This window comes from Leuciscus leuciscus, assembly GCF_965113295.1.
Source record: "Leuciscus leuciscus genome assembly, chromosome: 20".
Taxonomy (NCBI): Eukaryota; Metazoa; Chordata; class Actinopteri; order Cypriniformes; family Leuciscidae; genus Leuciscus; species Leuciscus leuciscus.
Genome location: NC_138744.1, coordinates 38340791 through 38351075, shown reverse-complemented (window position 1 = coordinate 38351075; position 10285 = coordinate 38340791). Strand labels below are relative to the sequence as shown.

Below are 10285 nucleotides of genomic sequence, written 5' to 3'. Positions count from 1 at the left end.
TCTTGTCTGTCATGTAATTCCCTGCTTGTCATGTGATCCTGCCATGTGTTTTGTCCCATGTTCAGCTGTTCCCCGTTATGTTGATGATGATTAGTCTTCCCAGGTGTTTCAGTTTAACCACGCCCCCTTGTTATCTTGTTAGCTTGTGTTCCCTTGTATTTAAGCCCTGTGTTTTAGTTCAGTCCTTGTGAGTTCTTCATGTTGTAATGGTTGCTGTTGTCTCTTTGTTCCCGTCCTGAGTTCCCGATTCCTGTCCTGAGTGTTCTGTTGTGTACCCTGGATTACCTGTTTGTTTGTTTGTTTGTTTGTTTGTTTGTTTGTTTGTTTGTTTGTTTATTAAAGTGCTTGCAATTGGATTCACTCTCCGCTTCATTCCTGCCAGTGCCGTTACAGAAGAACTCACCATCACTGAATCCAGCAGCATGTTCGCCAGTGTCTCTTCCCCAGCCACCGAGCGGGAGAGAGGACACTCTTTTGAGGGGACCCGGTTGGTCATATTTCGCGGGACCCGTGGAGGTCGCAGTAGAGGAGGTGGTCGAGAGGAGTCCCGACACCACTCTCCACTCTTGCCACTCTTTGACCCTGGGTTGGTGATGTCCAGCCCAGCGCCCCATTCGCCACGGGTTCCATCCAGCACAGAGCCTGTTCAGGTGGTCCCGAGTCCGGTGGTCCCAGTTCCGGTGGCCCCGAAACGGAGGAGGAGAAGGAAGACTTCCTCCATGCCAGTTCCGGTGGTCCCTGTTCCGGTGGTCCCGAGTCTGGTGGTCCCAGTTCCGGTGTTCCCAGTTCCGGTGGTCCCGAAACACAGGAGGAGGAGAAAGACTCCCTCCGTAACTGTTCCGGTGGTCCCAAGTCCGGTGGCTCCTAACACGGAGACCATCCCGGAGGTGACTGCCGTTCCTGACGCACCGCCCAGGCGTCTTGCTCTGCCCGCGCCGCCCAGGCGTCTTGCTCTGCCCGCGCCGCCCAGGCGTCTTGCTCTGCCCGCGCCGCCCAGGCGTCTTGCTCTGCCCGCGCCGCCCAGGCGTCTTGCTCTGCCCGCATCGCCCAGGCGTCTTGCTCTGCCCGCGCCGCCCAGGTGTCATGCTCTGCTGGCCCCGCCCGAGCTGCTCGTACTGCCTGCACCACCCCAGCAATCCGTCACGTCTGCCGGGCCTGTGTCTTCGGACAAGATGACCGCCACAGAGACTGTTCACGTCACGTCTGCTGAGCCTGTGTCTTCAGACAAGATGGCCGCCACAGAGACTGTTCACGTCACGTCTGCTGAGCCTGTGTCTTCAGACAAGATGGCCGACGCAGAGCCTGTTCACGTCACGTCTGCCGAGCCTGTGTCTTCGGACAATATGGCCGCCGCCGTGCCTGTGTCTGTTCCTGAGCCTGAGCCGGTGGCGTCTGTTCCTGAGCCTGAGCCGGTGGCGTCTGTTCCTGAGCCTGAGCCGGTGGCGTCTGTTCCTGAGCCTGAGCCGGTGGCGTCTGTTCCTGAGCCTGAGCCGGTGGCGTCTGTTCCTGAGCCTGAGCCGGTGGCGTCTGTTCCTGAGCCTGAGCCGGTGGCGTCTGTTCCTGAGCCTGAGCCGGTGGCGTCTGTTCCTGAGCCTGAGCCGGTGGCGTCTGTTCCTGAGCCTGAGCCGGTGGCGCCAGTTCCAGTGGTGCCAGTTCCAGTGCCAGAGCCGGTGGTGCCAGTTCCAGTGCCTGAGCCGTTGGTGCCAGTTCCAGTCCCTGAGCCGTTGGTGCCAGTTCCGGTGGTGCCAGTTCCAGTGCCTGAGCCGGTGGTGCCAGTTCCTGTTCCTGAGCCGGTGGTGCCAGTTCCTGTTCCTGAGCCGGTGGTGCCAGTTCCAGTTCCTGAGCCGGTGGTGCCAGTTCCAGTTCCTGAGCCGGTGGTGCCAGTTCCAGTTCCTGAGCCGGTGGTGCCAGTTCCAGTTCCTGGGCCGGTGGTGCCAGTTCCAGTTCCTGGGCCGGTGGTGTCTGTTCCTGGGCCGGTGGTATCTGTTCCTGAACCGGTGGTGTCTGAACCGGTGGTGTCTGTTCCTGAGCCAGTGGTATCTGTTCCTGAGCCGGTGGTGTCTGTTCCTGAGCCGGTGCCTGTTCCCTGGCCGCCCGAGGGGTCGTCTCCGCCCTGGCCGCCCGATGGACTGTCGTCTCCGCCCTGGCCGCCCGATGGACTGTCGTCTCCGCCCTGGCCGCCCGATGGACTGTCGTCTCCGCCCTGGCCGCCCGATGGACTGTCGTCTCCGCCCTGGCCGCCCGATGGACTGTCGTCTCCGCCCTGGCCGCCCGATGGACTGTCGTCTCCGCCCTGGCCGCCCGATGGACTGTCGTCTCCGCCCTGGCCGCCCGATGGACTGTCGTCTCCGCCCTGGCCGCCCGATGGACTGTCGTCTCCGCCCTGGCCGCCCGATGGACTGTCGTCTCCGCCCTGGCCGCCCGATGGACTGTCGTCTCCGCCCTGGACGCCCGATGGACTGTCGTCTCCGCCCTGGACGCCCGATGGACTGTCGTCTCCGCCCTGGACGCCCGATGGACTGTCGTCTCCGCCCTGGACGCCCGATGGACTGTCGTCTCCGCCCTGGACTCCCGAACTTTGTGTGCCTCCCTGGCCTTCTGAACTGTCCCTCCCGTCCCGCCCTGGTCTGTCCCTCCCGTCCCGCCCTGGTCTTATGGAGCGTCTGGTAGCCGCTCCGTAGGGAGGGGGTAATGTCACGGTATGGGTTTGTGTCTGGTTCCTTGTTCTTGTCTGTCATGTAATTCCCTGCTTGTCATGTGATCCTGCCATGTGTTTTGTCCCATGTTCAGCTGTTCCCCGTTATGTTGATGATGATTAGTCTTCCCAGGTGTTTCAGTTTAACCACGCCCCCTTGTTAGCTTGTGTTCCCTTGTATTTAAGCCCTGTGTTTTAGTTCAGTCCTTGTGAGTTCTTCATGTTGTAATGGTTGCTGTTGTCTCTTTGTTCCCGTCCTGAGTTCCCGATTCCTGTCCTGAGTGTTCTGTTGTGTACCCTGGATTACCTGTTTGTTTGTTTGTTTATTAAAGTGCTTGCAATTGGATTCACTCTCCGCTTCATTCCTGCCAGTGCCGTTACAGTTACATTTGAATGTTACTTTTTGAACGTTTCTTTTGAACGTTACTTTTTGAATGTTACTTTTTGAATGTTACTTTTTGAATGTTACTTTTGATTGTTACTTTTGAATGTTACTTTTTGAATGTTCTCTGTACTTTCTGAAACAAGTAGATACATTTAAAAAACATTAGACGAACATCCAACTGAAAGGTTTCAGTTAAAAAAATTCCATGGCTGATGTTTATAAAAAAATTATGTTTTTGTGCTAATGTTTTAAGAACATTATTAAAGACCATCATTGACTAACTTTTTTCTAAGGTTAGCATTAAGTTATGAAAACGCTATTTCTGAAGGCTTTCTGAACGCTCAAAACGTCCAGTGAAACTTTTGAACTTTTGGGGATTTTGGGGATATTTAATTTAATTTTATCAATCAATAAATTCCACTAGAAACAAACCTTGTTGTATTATTTTAATTTAATACTGTGAAGCTGCTTTGATACAATCTGTATTGTGAAAAGCGCTATACAAATATACTTGACTTGACTTGACTATAAAGCATATTTTATTGGAATATCCTGCTTTAAATTATAGTTTTATTTAGAAACTTCATAATTGCTTAATTTTTCATATCATTGCTAGACAAATTTTTGAATTGTGTATATTTTAGGTCCTATAACAGTTCTTTAATAGTCTTGTTCTGTCGGGCCATTTTTTAATGTAATCACTCAATATGAGCACATCAATGAGTTTAAATGCATGATATTACAGATGCATCAAGAATATTGCATTGCATTGACTTTTTGCCGTGTGTATATGATTGCTATGCATATTCTGCTGCTGTTTGTGTCTCACCGTGGAGCGCCGCTGCCTCTCTGTGGAACCGCACAGCCTGCTGGTACTGACCCAGAGTGTTGTGGACGGCGCCCAGATTCTGCAGAACCACCGCCAGTCTGTGCGGTTTACATGCGACCAGAGGAAGAGCCTGCTCGTAACACTCGGACGCCTCGGAGAACAGCCTCATCTGAGAGAAACTCAAGCCCACGTCGTTCAGCAGCTTCCCTGAAACACAGGTGAGGATCCCTCATGAATTTCAACAGAATAAATCATCTGGAGTGTCAAGCTATTTTTGCCATTTTTTTCTAAATGTCATTATCATTTGTTAACAAACAAGTATTAATTACTTCAATGAGCTCATTGTATCTGCATTAAATTATTACATTGTTTAAATTAATAAATTTTTAGCTAACTGTGACTTTTCTGAAATAAATAACTTAGACAGTTACCTCTGATAACAGATCACTGTAAATTGTAATATGGACTCATGCACTTTCTGTAAAGCTGCTTTGAAATGATGTGTATTGTGAAAAGCACTATACAAATAAACGTGAATTGAATTGAATCAAGTCATGTCACATTTATTGATATAAAAACAGGAAAATAACAGAATCAATGATGCAAACTTCATCAAATATGAGACAAACTTAGAGTCAGGAGTGAAGCAGCTCTACAGAAGAACAGAGAGTCATTATTCAGATCAAGTTCTGTTCTCATCTGATAGTGTCAGTGCAGTCAGATCAATAATATTACTAGATATGAAATGTCTTCTAAGTTGTTGGAAACAATAGGTAACCTATGATTTTTTTCATGATATTTTGTGACTTTTGAGTCATGAACATGCATTAAAAAAGTTTCAACACGCTGATTTGTTGTGGAATATATACACATTTTCTAATTTCTATAAACAAATTATGGTGTTTATTGGTCAATTTCATTGGCCACATATTTTCATGTTTAAATGCAGCCACACTGAACCCCCCCCAAAAACATTTTTTGATGTATTTTATCATTCTAAGGGTATTATGCATTTGGCAGATTATTTTATCCAAAGAATTTAATTCATTAATTCTCCAGAATATCTGTGCATGAATATTGTGGTTCATTTTCATGCAAAATAATGTCACAAGGCAAAAAATCATAAAGGTGCTAAAAATAAGATTATTTTTTGAAGATTATTTGGTTTTCTTTTAATTTGTGGTGTACATCACTAATCGATCGTACTGAAGCACACACACTACCCAGCGTCTCCTGGTCGGTGATGTCGGCACTCATCTCCAGGCTGTCCGTCAGCACGCTGATGATGTCATCTGTGGCGTTGTGGCCGCTCTTTAGCATGAGTTTCCCAGCATCCTTCAGTGCCAGTGCAGACGCAGACGTGTTCCCCGCTGTTCTGTAGCTCTCAGCGGCTCGCCGGAAACTCGCCGCGGCCTCGTCCCACTCCTGCAACACACACACACACACACACACACACACACACACACACACACACACACACAGGTTTGTTTTGCTATACTTGTGAGGACATTCCATAGGACTAACTGCATTATTTCACACTAAATCTAGAGGATTAAATAAATGCAGGAACACAATTCGGCATGCAGTGGCCATTCCACTTTAAATGTAATGATGACATCATTGTTCTCAGTTACATTACGAATGCAGTAAAATTTTAAGTCTGAAGATAGTTAAACTATGACGTTTGCAAAAAACAAAAACAGGTGCACAACTGATGAATTTTGCAACATTGACACTGTTATTGAACTGAATTAATGTGGATAGTGTCTATTTAGAGATGCTTTACAGCAGAATTTGAGTTTGTCTCATATGCTTTTATGCAAAGGAATTTAACTGCGTTGATGGCATGCATTTTTATCATTCATGTTAATTTTGCTGGGATTCAAACCCATGATCTTGGTGTTACGAGCACCACGAGCACAAGCTTTTCCACATTTCTGTAAAAAAACATGAAAGTCGGCATGAAACAGAAGTTGCACGAGTCTTTTCTTATTCACTTCACTATTGTGCCGTATATACGAGTGAAACGCTTCTGGAACAAGAACAAATGTGGGCGGGGCTTGATTGTGTCTGAGGGGAATTGATTGGATGGTTGTGGTATGCTATTGGTGGATCTCATGTGAGTGACAGGTTGCCCCGCCCTCGTCATCAGAGAAGAGAAGACATGAAATTAACACAATAATGATGTGCACCGATAAATCATTTAGAATAAACACTGCAATATTCCATAAAATAATACAAATTATCTATTTTTGATTTCATGCTGACCTTAAAGTGGTTTACATCCTACATCAAGGACTCAACTGATGTCATTAATAAGATCGCAGAAATTAACGATCTTCCTGGTGATATTTTTCTGGTCACATTAGATGTAGAAAGCCTCTATACAAATATACCCCATGAACGAGGATTAGATGCCTTAGGTTTTTACCTCCAAGATCACACTGATTTCCCCCTCAGTGAATTTATTTGTGAATTGGCCTCTCTAGTCCTTAAGCTAAATTACTTTTCCTTTGTAGGGGAGTTCTATTTACAGCTAAAACGCACATCCATGGGCTCCACCTTCGCTCCAGACTTTGCCAATTTATATATGGGTATGTTTGAGTGTAACTTTGTCTTCAATCTTGACAGGAACCCCTTTTGTCAAAAAATCCTTAAGTGGTACAGATATCTTGATTATATATTCTGTCTTTTTCAAGGGAAAAGGGAAGAACTCTTAGGGCCCTATCTTGCACCCAGCGCAAGTGACTTTGTACACCGACGCATGTATCATTCCTATTTTGCACCCGCGCAAAGCGGACTTTTCCCTCCACAGAAGCACGTCGGTAAGTTAGGAAATACACTTGCGCTCCCGGGGGCGGTTCAGCGCAAAGAGGAGGCGTGTTCCGGCGCAAACGTTCATTCATGCTATTTTGCAGGTTTAGAAAACAATTGCGCCACTAACCAGGAAAAAATAGTTTAAAGTCAGTGGCGCGTTGCGCATGTTATTCATATGCTATTTTAAGGGCGCATGCTTGGCCATAATCAATGTAGCGTGTGCACAACGCACATACACTTTGATTCTCTCATCTACACAGAAGCAGCAGTTTTCATTTTTGAATACATTATTACGATAGATAGATAGATAGATAGATAGATAGATAGATAGATAGATAGATAGATAGATAGATAGATAGATAGATAGATAGATAGACTATTTATTATAAAAGCATACATCTAGCTTACACATTTACCCAAATTATCATACGCCTGTTTAACCGAAGTTAATTTGGGTGGGTTTCTCCATTTCAATGTAACTTCTCTCTTTTACGGCCGTGACGAGAGCGTTGCTCTCCTTGGCTGTGAACCGCTCCTGGCGCGCGCCTGGCAAATCCGCCGTTTCAATAGCAATCCGCTATGGAAAAAGCGCGTTTGCTCTTAAAGGGAATGTGAGATGACGCTCTGATTGGTTTATTTCACGTTACGCCCAAACCACACCTATGAATAATGAAGCTACTTCAGACCAACCCATTTTAGATTTGCGCCTGGCGCAATAGTCATTTATCCCGCCGGGAAAATAGCAACAGCGCCGAGACCCGCCCACAAAGTTACTTGCGCTTTGCGCTTTGACACTTGCGTTTCAGATCGTTAAAATAGGGCCCTTAGAGTTCGTGTCTTTTTTGAATGGTGTTTATGCTGATTTAAAATTCTCAATTGAATATGATCTACAACGTGTATCTTTTCTTGACATGTGGATTGAGTTAAAGGATGGAGGCCTCATTACCACACTTTACAGGAAACCCACTGACCGTAACACCTTCCCTTTGGCAAGTAGTGCCCATCCTAAAGCCTTGAAAAATGGCTTACCTAAGAGTCAGTTTTATAGACTGAGGCGCATATCCCATTCTGATGAAGATTACATAGAAAAGTCTTTGGAAATGAAACAAAGGTTTCTAAAAAGGGGCTATTCTGCTCAGTGTGTTGAGGACGCCCATCAGGCTGCCCTGTCGAAACCAAGACAGATCTTATTGACAAAGAGTATCCAGGAACAAAACAATTTTTCAGTAACCTGTATTACCACCTATACCCCTCAGGCTCACATATTTAAGAGTACCATCCTTAAATATTGGCACATTTTGACCTCAGACCCAGCTCTCATCCAACATTTCAAAGATCCACCCCTTTTTGTTTACAAAAGAGGGCCAAACCTACGAAATAAATTGGTTAGAGCCAATATATTACCAAGTCCCAGACAGACACTTTTAGCTCCCCTCAAACATGGAAATTAAGTCAAGTCAAGTTTATTTGTATAACGCTTTTCACAATACAGATTGTATCAAAGCAGCTTCACAGTATTAAATTAAAATAATACAACAAAGTTTGTTTCAAGAGGAATTTATTGATTGATAAAATTAAATTAAATATCCCCAAAATATCCCCAACTGAGCAAGCCAAAGGCAACAGTGGCAAGGAACCGAAAAACTCCATCAAGTGACCTAATGGTGTCCTAAAACTCCATCAGGTGACCTAATGGAGAAAAAAAAACCTTGGGAGAACCCAGGCTCAGTCGGGGGCCAGTTCTCCTCTGGCATTTATGAGCTAGAGGCCGGATTGTAGTTTGAACTGTAGGATTATATGAATGCCTGGCTGAAGAGATGCGACTTTAATCTAGTTTTAAACTGGGAGAGCGAGTCTGAGCAACGAACAGTATCAGGAAGACTATTCCAGAGTTTTGGAGCCAAATGTGAAAATGCTCTCCCTCCTTTGGTGGTTCTGGATATCCTAGGTATGACCAAAAGCCTTGAATTTAGTGATCTTAAAGAGCGCGATGGATTATAGGGCGATAGAAGATCCGTTAAATAGACTGGAGCTAAGCCGTTTAGGGCTTTATAAGTCAGTAGCAATACCTTGTAATTAATACGGAACTTTATAGGTAACCAATGCAGTGATGATAAAATCGGTGTTATATGATCATATTTTCTTGATCTCGTAAGAACTCTAGCGGCGGCATTTTGGACTAACTGTAGCTTGTTTATTGAGGATGCAGGACAACCAGCTAATAAAGCATTACAGTAATCCAGTCTCGAGGTCATGAATGCATGAACTAACTTTTCTGCATCAGAAACTGATAGCATATTACGTAGCTTAGCAATGTTTCTAAGGTGGGAAAAGGCTGTTTTTGTAACATATGAAATATGATTTTCAAAAGACAGGTTGCAATCGAGTATAACACCCAGGTCTTTTACTGTAGAGGATAAAGTAACAGGACATCCTATGATGTTAAAGTTGTATTGTGCGAGGTTTTGTGGGCGGTTTTTTGAACCGATAAGTATTACCTCTGTCTTGTCTGGATTTAATAAAAGAAAATTACGCGTCATCCAATCTTTTATATCTTTAACACACTCTGTCAATTTGGAAAATTTAGCGTTTTCATCCGGCCGTGATGAAATATATATTTGAGTGTCATCAGCATAACAATGGAAACTAATTCCATGTTTCCTTATAATATTTCCAAGTGGCATCATATATATTGAAAATAACAGAGGGCCTAATACAGATCCCTGCGGCACTCCATAGTTTACTGGAGTTATGATCGATTTTTCTCCATTTAAATAGACAAAATGGTAGCGGTCAGATAGGTATGATTTGAACCAGCTTAGTGCTTGTCCTTGAACACCAGTATAATTTTGTAGTCGATCTAAGAGTATTGTGTGATCTATAGTATCGAACGCAGCACTAAGATCAAGTAAAACTAGTATTGAGATACAGCCTTGGTCAGAAGCTAAAAGTAAATCATTTGTGATTTTAACGAGCGCAGTTTCAGTGCTATGATGCGGTCTGAATCCAGACTGAAACTTTTCATAGATATCATTTTGTTGCAAGAAAGAGCCCAGTTGAGCGGACACCACTTTTTCTAATATTTTAGACATAAATGGAAGATTTGAAATGGGTCTATAATTTGCTAGATTATTATGATCTAATTGTGGTTTCTTAATGAGAGGTTTTATAACTGCCAGTTTAAATGTTCTTGGAACATGACCTAAAGATAAAGACGAGTTAATAATATTGAGGAGAGGCTCTTCCACTACAGGTAACACTTCTTTCAGTAGTTTAGTTGGTATAGGATCTAATAAACATGTTGTTGTTTTAGATGAAGTGATAAGTTTATTTAACTCTTTTTGTTCTATAGTTGTAAAGCACTGTAATTGTTCTTGCGGGGTGATAATTGAAGCTGAATTATAAGGCGCGATTGAAGATTGAACGTTTACAATTGTGGTTCTGATGCTTTCTATTTTCTCAGTGAAGAAGTTCATGAAATCATTACTACTGAACTGTAACGGGATATTTTGTTCGGGTGACGTCTGTTTATTTGTTAGTCTAGCCACGGTGTTAAATA

General features: G+C 44.4%; 1 protein-coding gene across 2 annotated transcripts in view; it reads right to left on the bottom strand.

Annotated features, from left to right (window-relative positions):
- Positions 1 to 10285, bottom strand: part of ttc24 (tetratricopeptide repeat domain 24) — a 28030-nt gene that overhangs the window by 7720 nt on the left and 10025 nt on the right. For both annotated transcript variants that reach the window (XR_014200697.1, XM_082150099.1), the window contains exons 4-5: positions 5133 to 5334; positions 3910 to 4116 (exon numbers count right to left, since the gene is read on the bottom strand). Coding sequence is in view for 1 of the 2 variants with exons in the window: in XM_082150099.1 (XP_082006225.1) it covers positions 3910 to 4116; positions 5133 to 5334 (409 nt within the window). In the remaining variant the exon portion in view is untranslated. The remainder of the gene's footprint in view (positions 1 to 3909; positions 4117 to 5132; positions 5335 to 10285) is intronic.